The sequence below is a fragment of the Sinohyriopsis cumingii genome, unplaced genomic scaffold (assembly GCF_028554795.1).
Source record: "Sinohyriopsis cumingii isolate HCF-2022 unplaced genomic scaffold, ASM2855479v2 utg000198l, whole genome shotgun sequence".
Classification (NCBI taxonomy): Eukaryota; Metazoa; Mollusca; class Bivalvia; order Unionida; family Unionidae; genus Sinohyriopsis; species Sinohyriopsis cumingii.
Genome location: NW_028315875.1, coordinates 784,280 through 797,513, shown reverse-complemented (window position 1 = coordinate 797,513; position 13,234 = coordinate 784,280). Strand labels below are relative to the sequence as shown.

The window sequence follows — 13,234 nt, the reverse complement described above, 5'->3', positions numbered from 1 at the left end:
AAGTATATTCCATTGGTCTTTCTTGTTAGTACTCACCCCACACACCCTGTGAAATATAACTGCAGTATCTCTAATTTTTATGGGGAACTGATTTTTGTGGATTTCATTAGCTGATCAATAACACAGATTTAAAGACCCAATGAAAACTTTGCCATATTTGATAAAAACCCTCCAGCCCCAATTATCTTATTTTGTTTCATTTGTAAAAATCAGCAAAGCTATTTCATAAATCAGTATCATTTGTGCAATCTGGGTGAGCGAGTGAGTGATTTGGATTTTTAACGTAGCTTTAACAATTTTTCAGTCATATCGCTTTGATGTCTGCAGTGTGGCAGTTTATAGTAATGTCTAGCACTAGGGCATCATGCCGCAGACATGTAGCATGATGTCCCGCCCAATCACATTATCCTGACACCAGGCCAACCAGTCCTAACACTAACCTCTTAATGCTGAGCACCAAGCGAGGCAGCTGTTAGTACCATTTTTGTAAGTCTTTGGTATGACTCGGCCGGGGATCAAACCCACGACCTCCCGCATCCGAGGCAGACGCTCTAACCACTAGGCCACCAGAGCAGTCTTGTGCAATCTGGTATTAAAGTATTAGCTTTTACATGTTTCCTTTATTTTAACCCTTGTAGAAAAGGGAATTAAATGTTTTTATATTATTTCCATGTACACCTATCGCTATAGTATTATTTAGCTGCTGACCACTCCTGGGGCATAGTGGAGCATCCAACTCAGATGCAGAAGTTCGCAGGTTTGAACCCCGGCCGAGTCATACTAAAGACTTATAAAAAATGGTACTAGCAGCTGCCTCACTTGCCGCTCAGCATTAAAAGGTTAGTACATGTATTAGGACTGGTCAGCCTGGTGTTAGGATAATGTGACTGGGTGAGACATGATGCTACATGTCTGCAGCATGATGCCCCAGTGCTAGACATCACCATACACTGTCATACTGCAGACATCGTAGCGATATGGCTGAAAATGTTTTAAAGCTATGTTAAAAATCTAAATCACACACACACACACACAAATCATTTAGCTACTAATTCTAACCAAGCCTTAAATTGATATGTTGTGATATAAGGATAGTGGGAAATAAATAAAGGCATTAAGTATTCAAAGATTAGTATTACTGCAAATGAAAGAATGAATAATAAATTATGCTAGTATATGAAAATAAGATTCAATACTTATATTCAAACTGATTCTTCACTGTTGCGAGAGCATGTCTTCTCAATGCATGCTTATTCCCACTGTAAAATACCATTGCTTGAATTACAGTTTGTAATCATCCAATGAAATACTAAGTATATATGCTAATCGCTGCAAAGTACTTAAGCTCCAAACATCATGTCAATAAAGTTTGCTGGTCCACACGTTTGTTAGGTAAATAATCCTGAAATTGTAGAATGAAACAAGTCTAACATTCTCAGAGCGACATATAATTAAGTCTCATCATTCATGCATTTCCATATGAGACCCCAATTATCCATTCAGTATGAATCAGCTTAACTGATGAAAGTCTGGTGGTTGGAGTTGGGTTGTACATGTGGCAGGCTAAATGGAGTGATTCTATTGCTTGTTAAATTTAGTTTGCATCTTTGAACTTTGATAGGCGCTGAACATATCAAATGTTGACACTGCTTCCTAACTGCATTATGCATGAGGCAGATGGTCACATGTTTGGTTCACATGTGGAACGATGACATTATCCAAATCTGACAGGATCTAAATTGAATTTTACATTCATAATTCAGTGGTCATCAGAAAATAATTTTTGGTGCAACAATATGGACAGTGTTTTAAGGAAAAGATCATACATAAGTATTTCAATATTTCCAATTAGTTTAGTGTTGCAGGTGTATCAGCTTCCCCTTATGTTGCATTTAAAGTAATTGATCTTGTCAGGTGTTTGATTTGTGGTTATACAGATGGTAGTATTGTCTTAACCATTACAGTAACCGCTGTTTGTCGACAGTATAGTTATGCAAACTTTGACAGACAAAATCATGGACTAAAGTATGTCTGTTTTGTAAAACCAAGAAAATTGAGACCCCAAAATATAAATGATACTAAGATATTCTCTAAATGAGAAGAAAAAGAAAAGATAACCAGGAACCAAAGGGTAAATAATACTTACCTGAACTGCTGCTATTATGAATGTGGACAATTAACAGAAGTACATCCTGCTAAAGTGCAGCAAACACTTGAAAAATATCAAAAGATACACAAAACGACGCAAATAATACAAGGCTTGGGGAGAAAACACTCATCAAAACGAAACAACTATGTGTTTGTCCAAACAACATTTAAAATGGCAATGATGGCAAATTTCTATGAGCAAGTGGCAAAAGTGTTACGTGATGAAGTCCAAGAAAAATGAAAATGACCATGTTGGCTATAACAGTAGAATCAGATTGGGATCATCTTCTTTTCATCCAGTTACAAAACAGAGTAGGGAATGTTTAGTTCCAACAGTGGATTGGCATCCCAGGAAAGGAAAACAATATAACAGTAGCATGCAATGTATTAACTCAATTAAAATAACAATTTCCATTTTTCTACAAAAGAAATTGCAAAACAATAAAATAAATTAATAAATTAAAAAGTATGCAAACAATAACAAGTCAGCAATCACCATAACATAATGATGCATAGAAAATATTCTTGCAAGGCATTTAATAGAAAGGGAGGTAGCTATCTCTTGCTAACCTGTGAAGAATTAGACTTTCCATGTATTTGCAAATATTTATCCTTGAAAATGATAATTATAAAAAAAAAAAAATCACATTCTATCAAAAGTACATGTATAATACCATCAATGTACATAATTTCAACTCTACATCATCAACTTATAAAGAGTTTCCTCATGTCAAGCACATGCTAAGAAAGATTGAAAAAATAAATGACGACAATTTTTAAATAATCCCAGCTGAACCAAAAGATGATTTTATCCTCAAATGGAAAAACAAATTATTTTTGAGGTGACATATTATAACCTTGAAATCTTGCAAACATATTTTACCATCTACTTCCGATGCTTATGCTATATAAAAATTTAAAACAGTTAAGAAAATCCAAAATCTATTTTCCAATTTGAAACAAAATTTTCGGAGGAATTTAAATTTTGAGGCCTGATATAAGAATACAAACTTGAGATGGACAGTATTCAAACAAAGTCACAGTTTAATACAGCCAATGATGCATTTGAATACCGCCAACAAGGTAAATAATTTTCAATATTAACTTGCACATGACCTTAATAATGTTGGCATCTCTGACAATTTCTGCCAATACCACTACCAGAAAGGTTACACCTAAGTCTTGAAGTTCACATGCAAGTCACAAACGGCACTAAAATATATCATGGTACAACATTTACTGATATGATTGCAGAGGGAAGACCAAACAAAACTAGGTGGACCACCAGAAAGGACCTACCTGAACTAGCTGAACAATAGCAGCATCCTTGTTATTTTCACCAGATTTTACTGAGACCGTCTTATCATTCTGAAATAAACCAAAAGAATAGTGGGGGTAAAATTTTAAGCAATACTGGAAAATGTTACAATCCGATGATAAGCAGCTCATAATCACATGACAATCTGTAATTAGCCATCATTAAATGCTTTCATATTACTGATATGTACATATTTCATAAACAGATTCAATTTGGCTGCAAATATCTCTTATATTATCTCATATACAACACAGAAATTTTCCTCCTATTGCCATTCACTTTTTATGTTGTGTTTGAATGCTTTAAATAAAAGCCTCTGCAAAGATTATATATTTTCTTTTATTCATTTCTTGTTCATCAGGAATGAACAAGACATTACACTGAAATGTTTGAGGGTGTGCACCAGCTGTGGCAAGAAACGGATTACCTCACAGTGATTAATTATTCTTTATTCTATGCAATGTTTTCCTAATGATCAGAGTAAAATGAAACACTAAATTTATGAAAATTTTGTTTATCTGTAGCTTACAAATATTCTGCACAATACCAGGCAAAAAATCATGTGGAAACTGGATCCATGCAACAACTGATGCACATTCTCTACAAAGGACTTTTAATTCACATGGCAGTTAATATTATGATATGATGAATAGGACACAAGTATTCCCAGGTATGCAGCAATAAGCCTGTAATCTGTAATTAGCAGGCGAGACATAAATCCTAGGAAATCAGTTACAAACTTTAGTTCTGTATACTGTGTTTTACAGGTGAAACATGAATCCTGGAATATCAATTACAAACTTTAGCACTGTATAATGTGTTTTTCAGGTGAGATACTGTGTTTTGCAATTTAGAGATGAAGCCTGGAATATAAATTACAAAATTTAGAATTGCATACTGTGTTTTGCAGGTGAGATATGAATTCAAGGATATAAGGTACTAACTTTAGCATTGTATAATGTGCTTTGCAGGTGAGATATGAATCCTCTGATATAAGTTACAAACTAGCATATTTAGCAGGTGTGATACGAGTCATGGGATACAAGGTACAAACTTTAGCACTGTATAATGTGTTTTGCAGGTGAGATACTGTGTTTTGCAAGTGAGATATGAATCCTGGAATATAAATTACAAACTTTAGAATTGCATACTGTGTTTTGCAGGTGAGATATGAATTCAAGGATACAAGTTACAAACTTTAGCACTGTATACTTTGTTTTGCAGGTGAGATATATATCCTCTGATATAAGTTACAAACTAGCATATTTAGCAGGTGTGATACGAGTCCTGGGATACAAGCTACAAACTTTAGCATTGTATAATGTGTTTAGCAGGTGAGATACAAGTCCTGGGATACAAGTTACAAACTTTAGCAGTGTATAATGTGATTAGCAGGTGAGATACAAAGCCTGGGACATCAGCTGCAAATATTAGCATACAATAATATTGTACATGTGTAGAAATTACAGTTAAACAACTTTCAAATTTTTAACACATCTTCCAATTACTAATGCCTCAAATTCAGCTACTGACACCAGAAAAGTGATATTTTTGTTTTAACTTTTACAAGCTCAACACAGATCTGGTCTTTACAACAACTAATTTACATATGTATTTCTTGTGCTGTGCTAACAAGGATGCCAATCAACATAAGCAAAATTTATGTATCAAGCATATGCTTTTCAGTTTGTAGGAACTGTGTTGTGGTATTCACCAATTTAATTAGAAATATTCAACTTTCCTCAATTATGGAAAATAGTGTTTAATTCTTAAAATCCTGCCTGCACATTGGAAAATCGTGCACACTCATTCTATGGGCTCATGTTCCTAACTTGAACAAATTGGGGGCAGGGGGGATTAGGAACATCATGTTTAAATATAATAAAATATAGAATTCAGTACTCACTGATTTCAATAAAAAGTATAAAGGCCAAAACAATTGTCTTTTCCACTCAATTACAAGCAAGAGGGCATCCCTGTAGTGAGTGCAAAGTGAAGATTTGTACATGTATTATATAGTACATCACATGACAAGTTCATGCATTCCAAATGGTTGACTACATGATTCCATTTTAAGATGGTACGGATTTCCCCTTTACCACATAATGTTATATTTGACTAAACCTTTTCCAGCGGGCACTATTACCAAGCTCTCAAATTATATATCATGTTATGTCATGTGAGGTAGTGAATCTATTATTGCTTTCTCCATGAGAACTGTTCTCCTATGTTGTTGTTTCTTAGTATAGTACCCTCTCCTTTGTGAACTGTCCTCATACAGTGTTGCTTCAGATGGAGTATAGTGCCCCCTCCTTTGACTTTTATGCCATCTCTCCTAAACACACTACAGGAGAAAAGTTCCCTCAGAACAAAGCAATAAAAGATTAATATTTTTGGAGCTATTTTCTTCAGTCAAATAATACAATAATAAAACATACAAATATATAACAAAAAAGATGATCTGATCATCAATTAAACAAATTGCATAACAAATGGCATTCTAATTTCAAAGACCTCAAGAAAATTCAAAGATATTAACTGACTAATATGAGCTTGTATTTGAAAAAAAAATGATCAATTATATATATATATATATATATATATATATATATATATATATATATATATATATATATATATATATATACATACACAAACACACATATCACAAACTTCTAAATGACAGAGAAGCCTAGTGTTGACAAATGAACAATACATTCATTTTAGTAAATCCACAAAAAAAGCTTTCATAATGTAAAGAAAGAAAATGAAATAGAAATAAAGTGATCAACAAAGTACCACCAAAGGGAACAAAAGAGAAAACAAAATTAGATAATATCAAGAAAAAGTGCAAAGTAACATTCCAAAGATTTAAGTTATTAAAATAAAAGTAGATAAGAATATGCAGCAAGTGAAATCTTAAGAAAATGAGAAATGAGGATGTAAGGATGATGTTTAAAACAAATGTTCACTTGAATCCAGTACTCACTAGCAACCATGCATTAATGTATTATCCTTGTATCTTACTTGCAAAAACATCTAGGCAATAATGTTAAATTCATACTGCCTTAGCTTACCACTGCTGAAAACGTAATACCATGTCACACCATGCTAACATAATGGCTATAACAAAGTAAAAATGTTTCAACAATATCTCTTCATTTTACATATGGCTGAGTTGCAGCTCTTGCATTGGAACTTTTCTTCATTTCTATGAAGTAACTGTGAGTATGATTCTCTTTAGTTAAAATACATGCAGTCAATTATGGACTAGATCCCCCTCCCCAAAAAAAGCTAGTCTGTACTCTCTTTAAAAGTTGTGCAGTCAACTTTTGTAATAATGTTTAGCACTGTGCCAAACATAAAACTACATCCAAACCACATTTCTTGTTGATATATTACAGCTGCTGCCCCAAGCAGGAAGCAAAAATATTCTTGTAATTGATAAAGTATGAAATATAGAAAATTACAGGTAAATCATTTGCAACTTCTTTGATTCCTACATTTTACAGTTAAAATATATCCTTAAATGTTCACGTGAATAAACAAGATTTCACATCATGCCATTCATCACTTGTGTGCCGACAAAAGTTATACTTGCAGCATGAAAAATTAGCATTACCTTTCAGGCATGGAAATTATCCTTAATGAGATATTTATATGCTACCATTTGTTTTGTCGCCAAAGTTATGTCCCCTATACAAGAGTGCCAACAATGTTAAAAACCAATTACACCGTATGATGCACCATTTCAGTTGGACATGCTTTGTGCTTGAAGACAGTAAAATAGTTTAAAAAATGTCAAAAATATAAATTTACTTCAACAGGCTAGGTCATTCTACACCCACCATTTTCTTAAATTGCTGAGTTTTATGAAAATGATTAAAGCTGAGGTAAGTTTACAAAACAGGATGTATAAAACTGAAGTGAAATACAAAAGTGTGTATAAAACTGAGGTGGATTTATAAATCAGGGTGTGTATACTTAAGAGTAAACTTTATCATCCAAGCCTGGACTTAGGAGCAAGCTTTGTATATAATAAAATGTTCTTTTCCAGCAAATACTGTACAGTATTTCATCATGCGATACAAACAGAACTATTATACCCACACAATTAAATATATCTAGCATTGAAGTAGAAATGAAAATATCTTCTATTTTTTCACTCTTGAAACATAAATACCATGTTTAGATTATTGTGCATGGAAGGAAAATGTTTAGCTTTTGCACAACTACATTTATTATTTATTTTATCTCAAAGAATTCTGTTCAAAAGCTACAAGTTTCATCAGCACTTCCTGACAATGGAAAACATCATAATTTCTAAATTGCATCAGGCCAGTAAGTGCATTAAATATTGCATGGCACAAAAGATTTCAGCTGAGATGTATTCAACAAAAGTTACAATGAGATTCAAGAATGTCTGTCCTATAACTCTCCTGCCCTGTGAAAGTTTCTGGATGAATACTTTTTATGGAAAGGAAAGGAAAAAGTAAATAAGAAACTATATACAAAGAACAGAAAACTAACAAATTAGATGACTATTTGAAACATGCATTCTTTTTTTGGAAACCAATAATGGAGGCATGCATATAAAATGGATAGATATATTGTAAATAGTAGCTACAGGTAGGATCCAAAATATAGAAAGAAAGGACAATTAAGATTTGCTACCAAACATACCTGGCAATCTAGGGTTAGCAGCTCAAAGAAAAGATAATTCAACTGTTACATGCCTAGCAAGCAGTGCAATTATATGTACAGCTGCATGTACATACTATATTCGTACATTCCAATTAATGAGGTAAAGGGGAGATAACTCTTCTTCTACAGAACTCCACAGCCCCATGCACATCTTCGCCATGGAACTTCTGCTTTTCCCAATCTTTCACACATGGTGATTAAATTACCATCCATTTGAATAATCTTAGTCTCTGATTTCTTTAAGCCAAAAAACTCTTGCCCAATCTATCCCTATATGAAAAGAAAAATTAATTTATTGTAAAGTCCCTTAATTATAAGAAAATTGGCCTGTTATGTCCTCCACCTCTTGATACTTATGTACCTGTTTGATCAAGGGATTAGGCCTCGTCCTGGTAGGCAGATAGTCTGGAGCATCGTAATACACTTCCTCGTCCCCGGGCTATAAGAGCCAATAAAGATGACACAAATCACCAACTAATAGGGTAACTAAATTTCCCCAAAATAGAGATGGGAGGGGAATGGGAAACATGTCAAATCCTAACGCTAATTATATAAAACTTTACTGAAGTTTTCTAAAAAAAGAATTTCAGAAGATGAATTATAAAATACCGTATATTCCCTAATTAATGACCCACTCTAATTAACGACCCTCCTCCCTTTTTTAAGAACTGAAGATTTAAAACTTACAACGAACATCACCATTATGTTATCCATAATTGCAAAACAGGAATAAAGTAGTCCATAATGATATTTTTAGCATAATCCCATTTTCATGTAACTTTTCGTAACATTCACACAGTACAACTGCATTGCATTATTGATGCCTTTCAGAAACATTACACAGAGAAACATTACACAGAGAAACATTACACAGTGGTACTTTGTCACTGTCAATTTATTCTTCTGCTCATGTACAATCCAGATATGTTAATAATAATGAAACAATTTTTAAAAAAACTTTAACATAAAGACTTAATAAACTTTAGAAACTTGTTTAATTATCAATCCATGGTGTGCAAAATATGATTACCTTAAATTAGTGAATATAACATGAAGGTTGTCCAAGTTTTTTCTTAACAAGGCAGCACACACACCCCAATGTGTGCATGCTATACAATTTGATTTTTACTTGTATTACCATGCTGTAGTAATATTTTAAAAGACTCATTTCCTATTTTAAACAATGCAACAAGTTGAAAATAGTAAACAAGTCAAATCTGATTATGTATTTTGTATTTCAGCAAAATTTTCTAAGTTTAAAAATGATATAATAACAAGAAGATCAACATAATAAATTCAGCATTTTTAATTTAATAACTTAATAATTTACGAAGAGTGGCAATGTTGTTATGTTACTAAACTCTTAACATGCTAATGTTGGTCTAATTACCTGACGTTGTTATTAGATTAAATGTACAACCTCTTGGAATTACACAAATCTGTGTTGAAAAGTTTCATGCACATGGTGTTAAAAAGTTTTACGAAATATCTTTCACTCCTGAGGTGTAAAGGTCATGAAATGTGTTCCATACTAGCAATCTCCAGTGCTGATTATTTTGCCCCACAATTTCTTCCGCAAGAACAAAAAGCTCTGCTCATTGGCCCATGATATTTGCCCTGCACCATACATATATACAAGAAACCCACTTGGTATATCATCATTGGTATATCATCATTGGGTAATGGCAAAGCTTGTGTACCTACAAGGCCAACTTAGGACCATCTGCAAATGCATCCAACAGTTGCCTTGTTTTTTTCACAAAGAGTGGACAAAACTGAAATTTTCATAATGGCCTTTAATATCATAGGTGCTTATTCCTGGCATTTCCAAATATACAAGAGTTTCATCCATGTTGCCAATTTCCAGTTTCTCCAGGCATTTCCAAATACATGGGAGTTTTATCCATGCTGATATTTTCTATGTTTTTCCTGGCATTTTCAAATACATGGGAGTTTCATCCATGTTGCCGATTTCCAAGTCACTGTACACTCCAAGGCGCTGGATTTGTATGGCATATCATAAGAATTTGTCAATGAGCCCATCAGTAACCTCAACAGAATTTTTAAAAATCTGAGTGGTTCTGAGAAAGCTAATATTGTAGCGCTGTTTAAATCTTGTGAACCAACTGTTGGAAGCTTTGAAAGACTGATGTCCACCCTCTTTATGCCAATGCAGGGTTTTTTCAATTACTCCAACAACTGCCTCTCATCTTTCAGTAAACAATTTAAACAGTTTTTCCTCTATGTCCATGTACTTCAATGGCTTACCTGCTACATGTAACCTTTCTATTGGTTTTGATATTGTTTTAATATTATTTTTTTTTATTTGCACCATTTTCGAACATGTTATTTACATTATATATCTTGCTGGCATGGTGTCTGCCTTCTGATCACATTGTTACAATGTGTATAGCAATGTATAAATTACTTAAGTCAAAGGTACACATATAGTGTTCAACATGATGCAATATCTGTGTGGCAAGTTCAAAGATTTATCAGTCCTACTTCAACCAGCTGCTCAGTGGGAAAATGTGTTGACTGAATGATCAATTTAACTGATTATATTTACAATGACTGAATTTAGTGGCATAAATGCCCCAGATGTACAGGTGGTCATTAAAAGAGCATATCAAAAGAACAACTTTATCTTTCATTAATTCTGTGCTCTAATAATTGCTTCCCCCTCCTGAAAATGTAACACCCCTGGGGGTATCAATTGGGGAATATACGGTATGCCACTGCAACTGCTAGCAGATATTTGTGTGCAAAGCTCTAGTTTCTGAAAAAGAAGCAAGTGCAAGTATCCAACATCAAGAAATACTAGTCTTGACCATTTAAGTCCTCACCCACCTGACTCATCAAGTCAGGAACCTAGTAAGTTTCCTCTATATATACTGTATATACTCACAAATTCCAAATGCAAACTGCACAGACCCAGAGCTGCCATTGCATAATGCACCAGTAGATATGGGTCTCTGTAATCTGTTAAGATTAATCAGGAGAACAAACAACACAGACCCTGCCCTGTTGGTGCATTATGCAATGGCAGATCAGGGTCTATGTAGTTTGCAATGGAAACTGGTACAGACAGTACTAATTCCAAAATACTATTTGATTCATTTTGGTCATGTACAAAGACACCAACCAAATTTGGTTCATGTCCATTTACTACCATCTGAAATTTATTTAAAGTATTTATTTCCCTCTAATAATAATGATAACCATGCATGTATATGTACATCAGTGACATTTATCAATCAAACTCATTACACATTTCAGGCTGAAATCAAAAGAATTAATATAATCAAAACAGTTGCAGTGGCAATTAGAAGATTTTTTTTTCTAAGCATAAGATACAGAAATGGTAAGAAAAAAATAACTAAAAAAACCAAACAATATATGTTATGTGAAAATTCAACAAAAGCTTTGTGTAATAAAAGTCATTAAAGCAACAGATATTTCCATTCTTGAATAACAATGTGATGCTAACTTTACTAATAAACTCTAAAAATACAATTTAACTATGTCTCTCATACTACCAGGCCATAAAAGTTCTAAAATTCCATATTCTTAATGACATAAATTCAAATAAAAAGGGCACTGAGGAGTATGATAGGATACAAGAGTATTGGATGGTACATGATATGCCTACCCCATGCTTAATAATCTCTATTTAAGCACTAGTAGAACATGGTTCATTCAGGTAATTATTGACCAAAGACCCACACCTTTTGTCAAGGTATGTGTTATTCTACTAATCTTACTGTGTATGAAGCATTATTTCTTATTCAAATTGCTATATCCATTTTATGTGACCTTCAGGCCACAAAATCTACAGGTTCATTTTTTCCTCATATGCAAGCCTTCCACAAATGTTAGTCAATGAACTTACTCCAGCATATAATTTTGTGGAGTCTAATGCCATTCCTTAGCACAGGATATTATAGCAATGGTGGACAGTATATCTGGTGGAGGAAGAACCAGGGAAGACCACAGGATGGAACCAATGACCTTGTGGAACTAAAACAACTTGAAGTTGCACAGACTGGGGTGAGATTTGTGTGATCTGTAAGGGGGAGCACCTTAGGCCACTTGTCAACCTGGGGCCCCAATGTACTCCAGAACAAAATCTGTTATGAAAAACCCATTTTTCATTGCATCACAATTACCTTGACCTTTGACTTCAAAATTAACAAGCCTCTTCCATACCTTACATACAAGCATTCCCAAAAACTTCTGTAAAGTTTAAAACCCCTAAACCAAAGTTAACATGCACAATCAGTTCTCTTTTAGTCATTGACCTTTTCTTAACACAAAACCAACAAGTTCCCTTTCTATGCAATGAACAAGTCATTTACAAACTTTCGTCAAGGTAAATGGTCAAGGACTGAATTTTTCGTGCAGAACCAATTTTTATACTTTCAGTTAGTGACCATGACCATTTGACCTCAAACATGACAGGTGTCTTCCTTACCCTAAGTGCAAGCAATCCTCAAAGTTTTGTCCAGGTCTCTGATACAGAACTAATTTTATTGTGCAGAAACAACTTTTCTTACTTCTTTCATAGCAATCTTGATCTCTGACATTTTGATCCCAAGATCGATAGGTTTCTATGTTACCCACTCCCACCAAGTACTAGCTGGCCACAAAGTTTGGTAAATGTAGATGTAGATAACTCAAGTTAATATATAGAAGAAAAATACTGCTAAAATATGGACATATGGACAACAGCATAACATAATATGCATGCCATAAGGTAGCATGTAAGACAAAACTTGGTGATGTTTAAATGACAGTATTAACAAACAGATGGCATAGACTTTGCTGCTGTGCTGTAAAACACCAAACCAAACCAATCTTCAGCTTTAAGGATGTCTTCTTTTCATGAAGAAATAGACATTGGAGAAGAAAATAACAAAACACAAAGGATTGTAGATATAGCAGGGAAAATTAAACTACCTTTTTAAAACAAATAGAAAAGAAATAAACTATGAAATAAAGTAATGCTTGTATCAAGCAGCTTTCAGTAAAGGATGAAATGTTGTTGTTGTTGTTGTTGTTGTG

The 13,234-nt window shown here is 33.7% G+C and overlaps 1 protein-coding gene across 8 annotated transcripts in view; it reads right to left on the bottom strand.

The window, feature by feature from the left end:
- LOC149774557 (uncharacterized) overlaps positions 1-13,234 on the bottom strand; it is a 164,827-nt gene that overhangs the window by 61,984 nt on the left and 89,609 nt on the right. For 5 of the 8 annotated variants that reach the window (XM_089945067.1, XM_089945069.1, XM_089945066.1 and 2 more), the window contains 2 exons: positions 8,532-8,609; positions 3,448-3,516 (listed from right to left, as the gene is read on the bottom strand). In XM_089945067.1, the coding sequence (XP_089801193.1) occupies positions 3,448-3,516; positions 8,532-8,609 (147 nt within the window). The remainder of the gene's footprint in view (positions 1-3,447; positions 3,517-8,531; positions 8,610-13,234) is intronic. The other 3 variants (XM_089945072.1, XM_089945071.1, XM_089945073.1) reach the window with 1 other exon arrangement.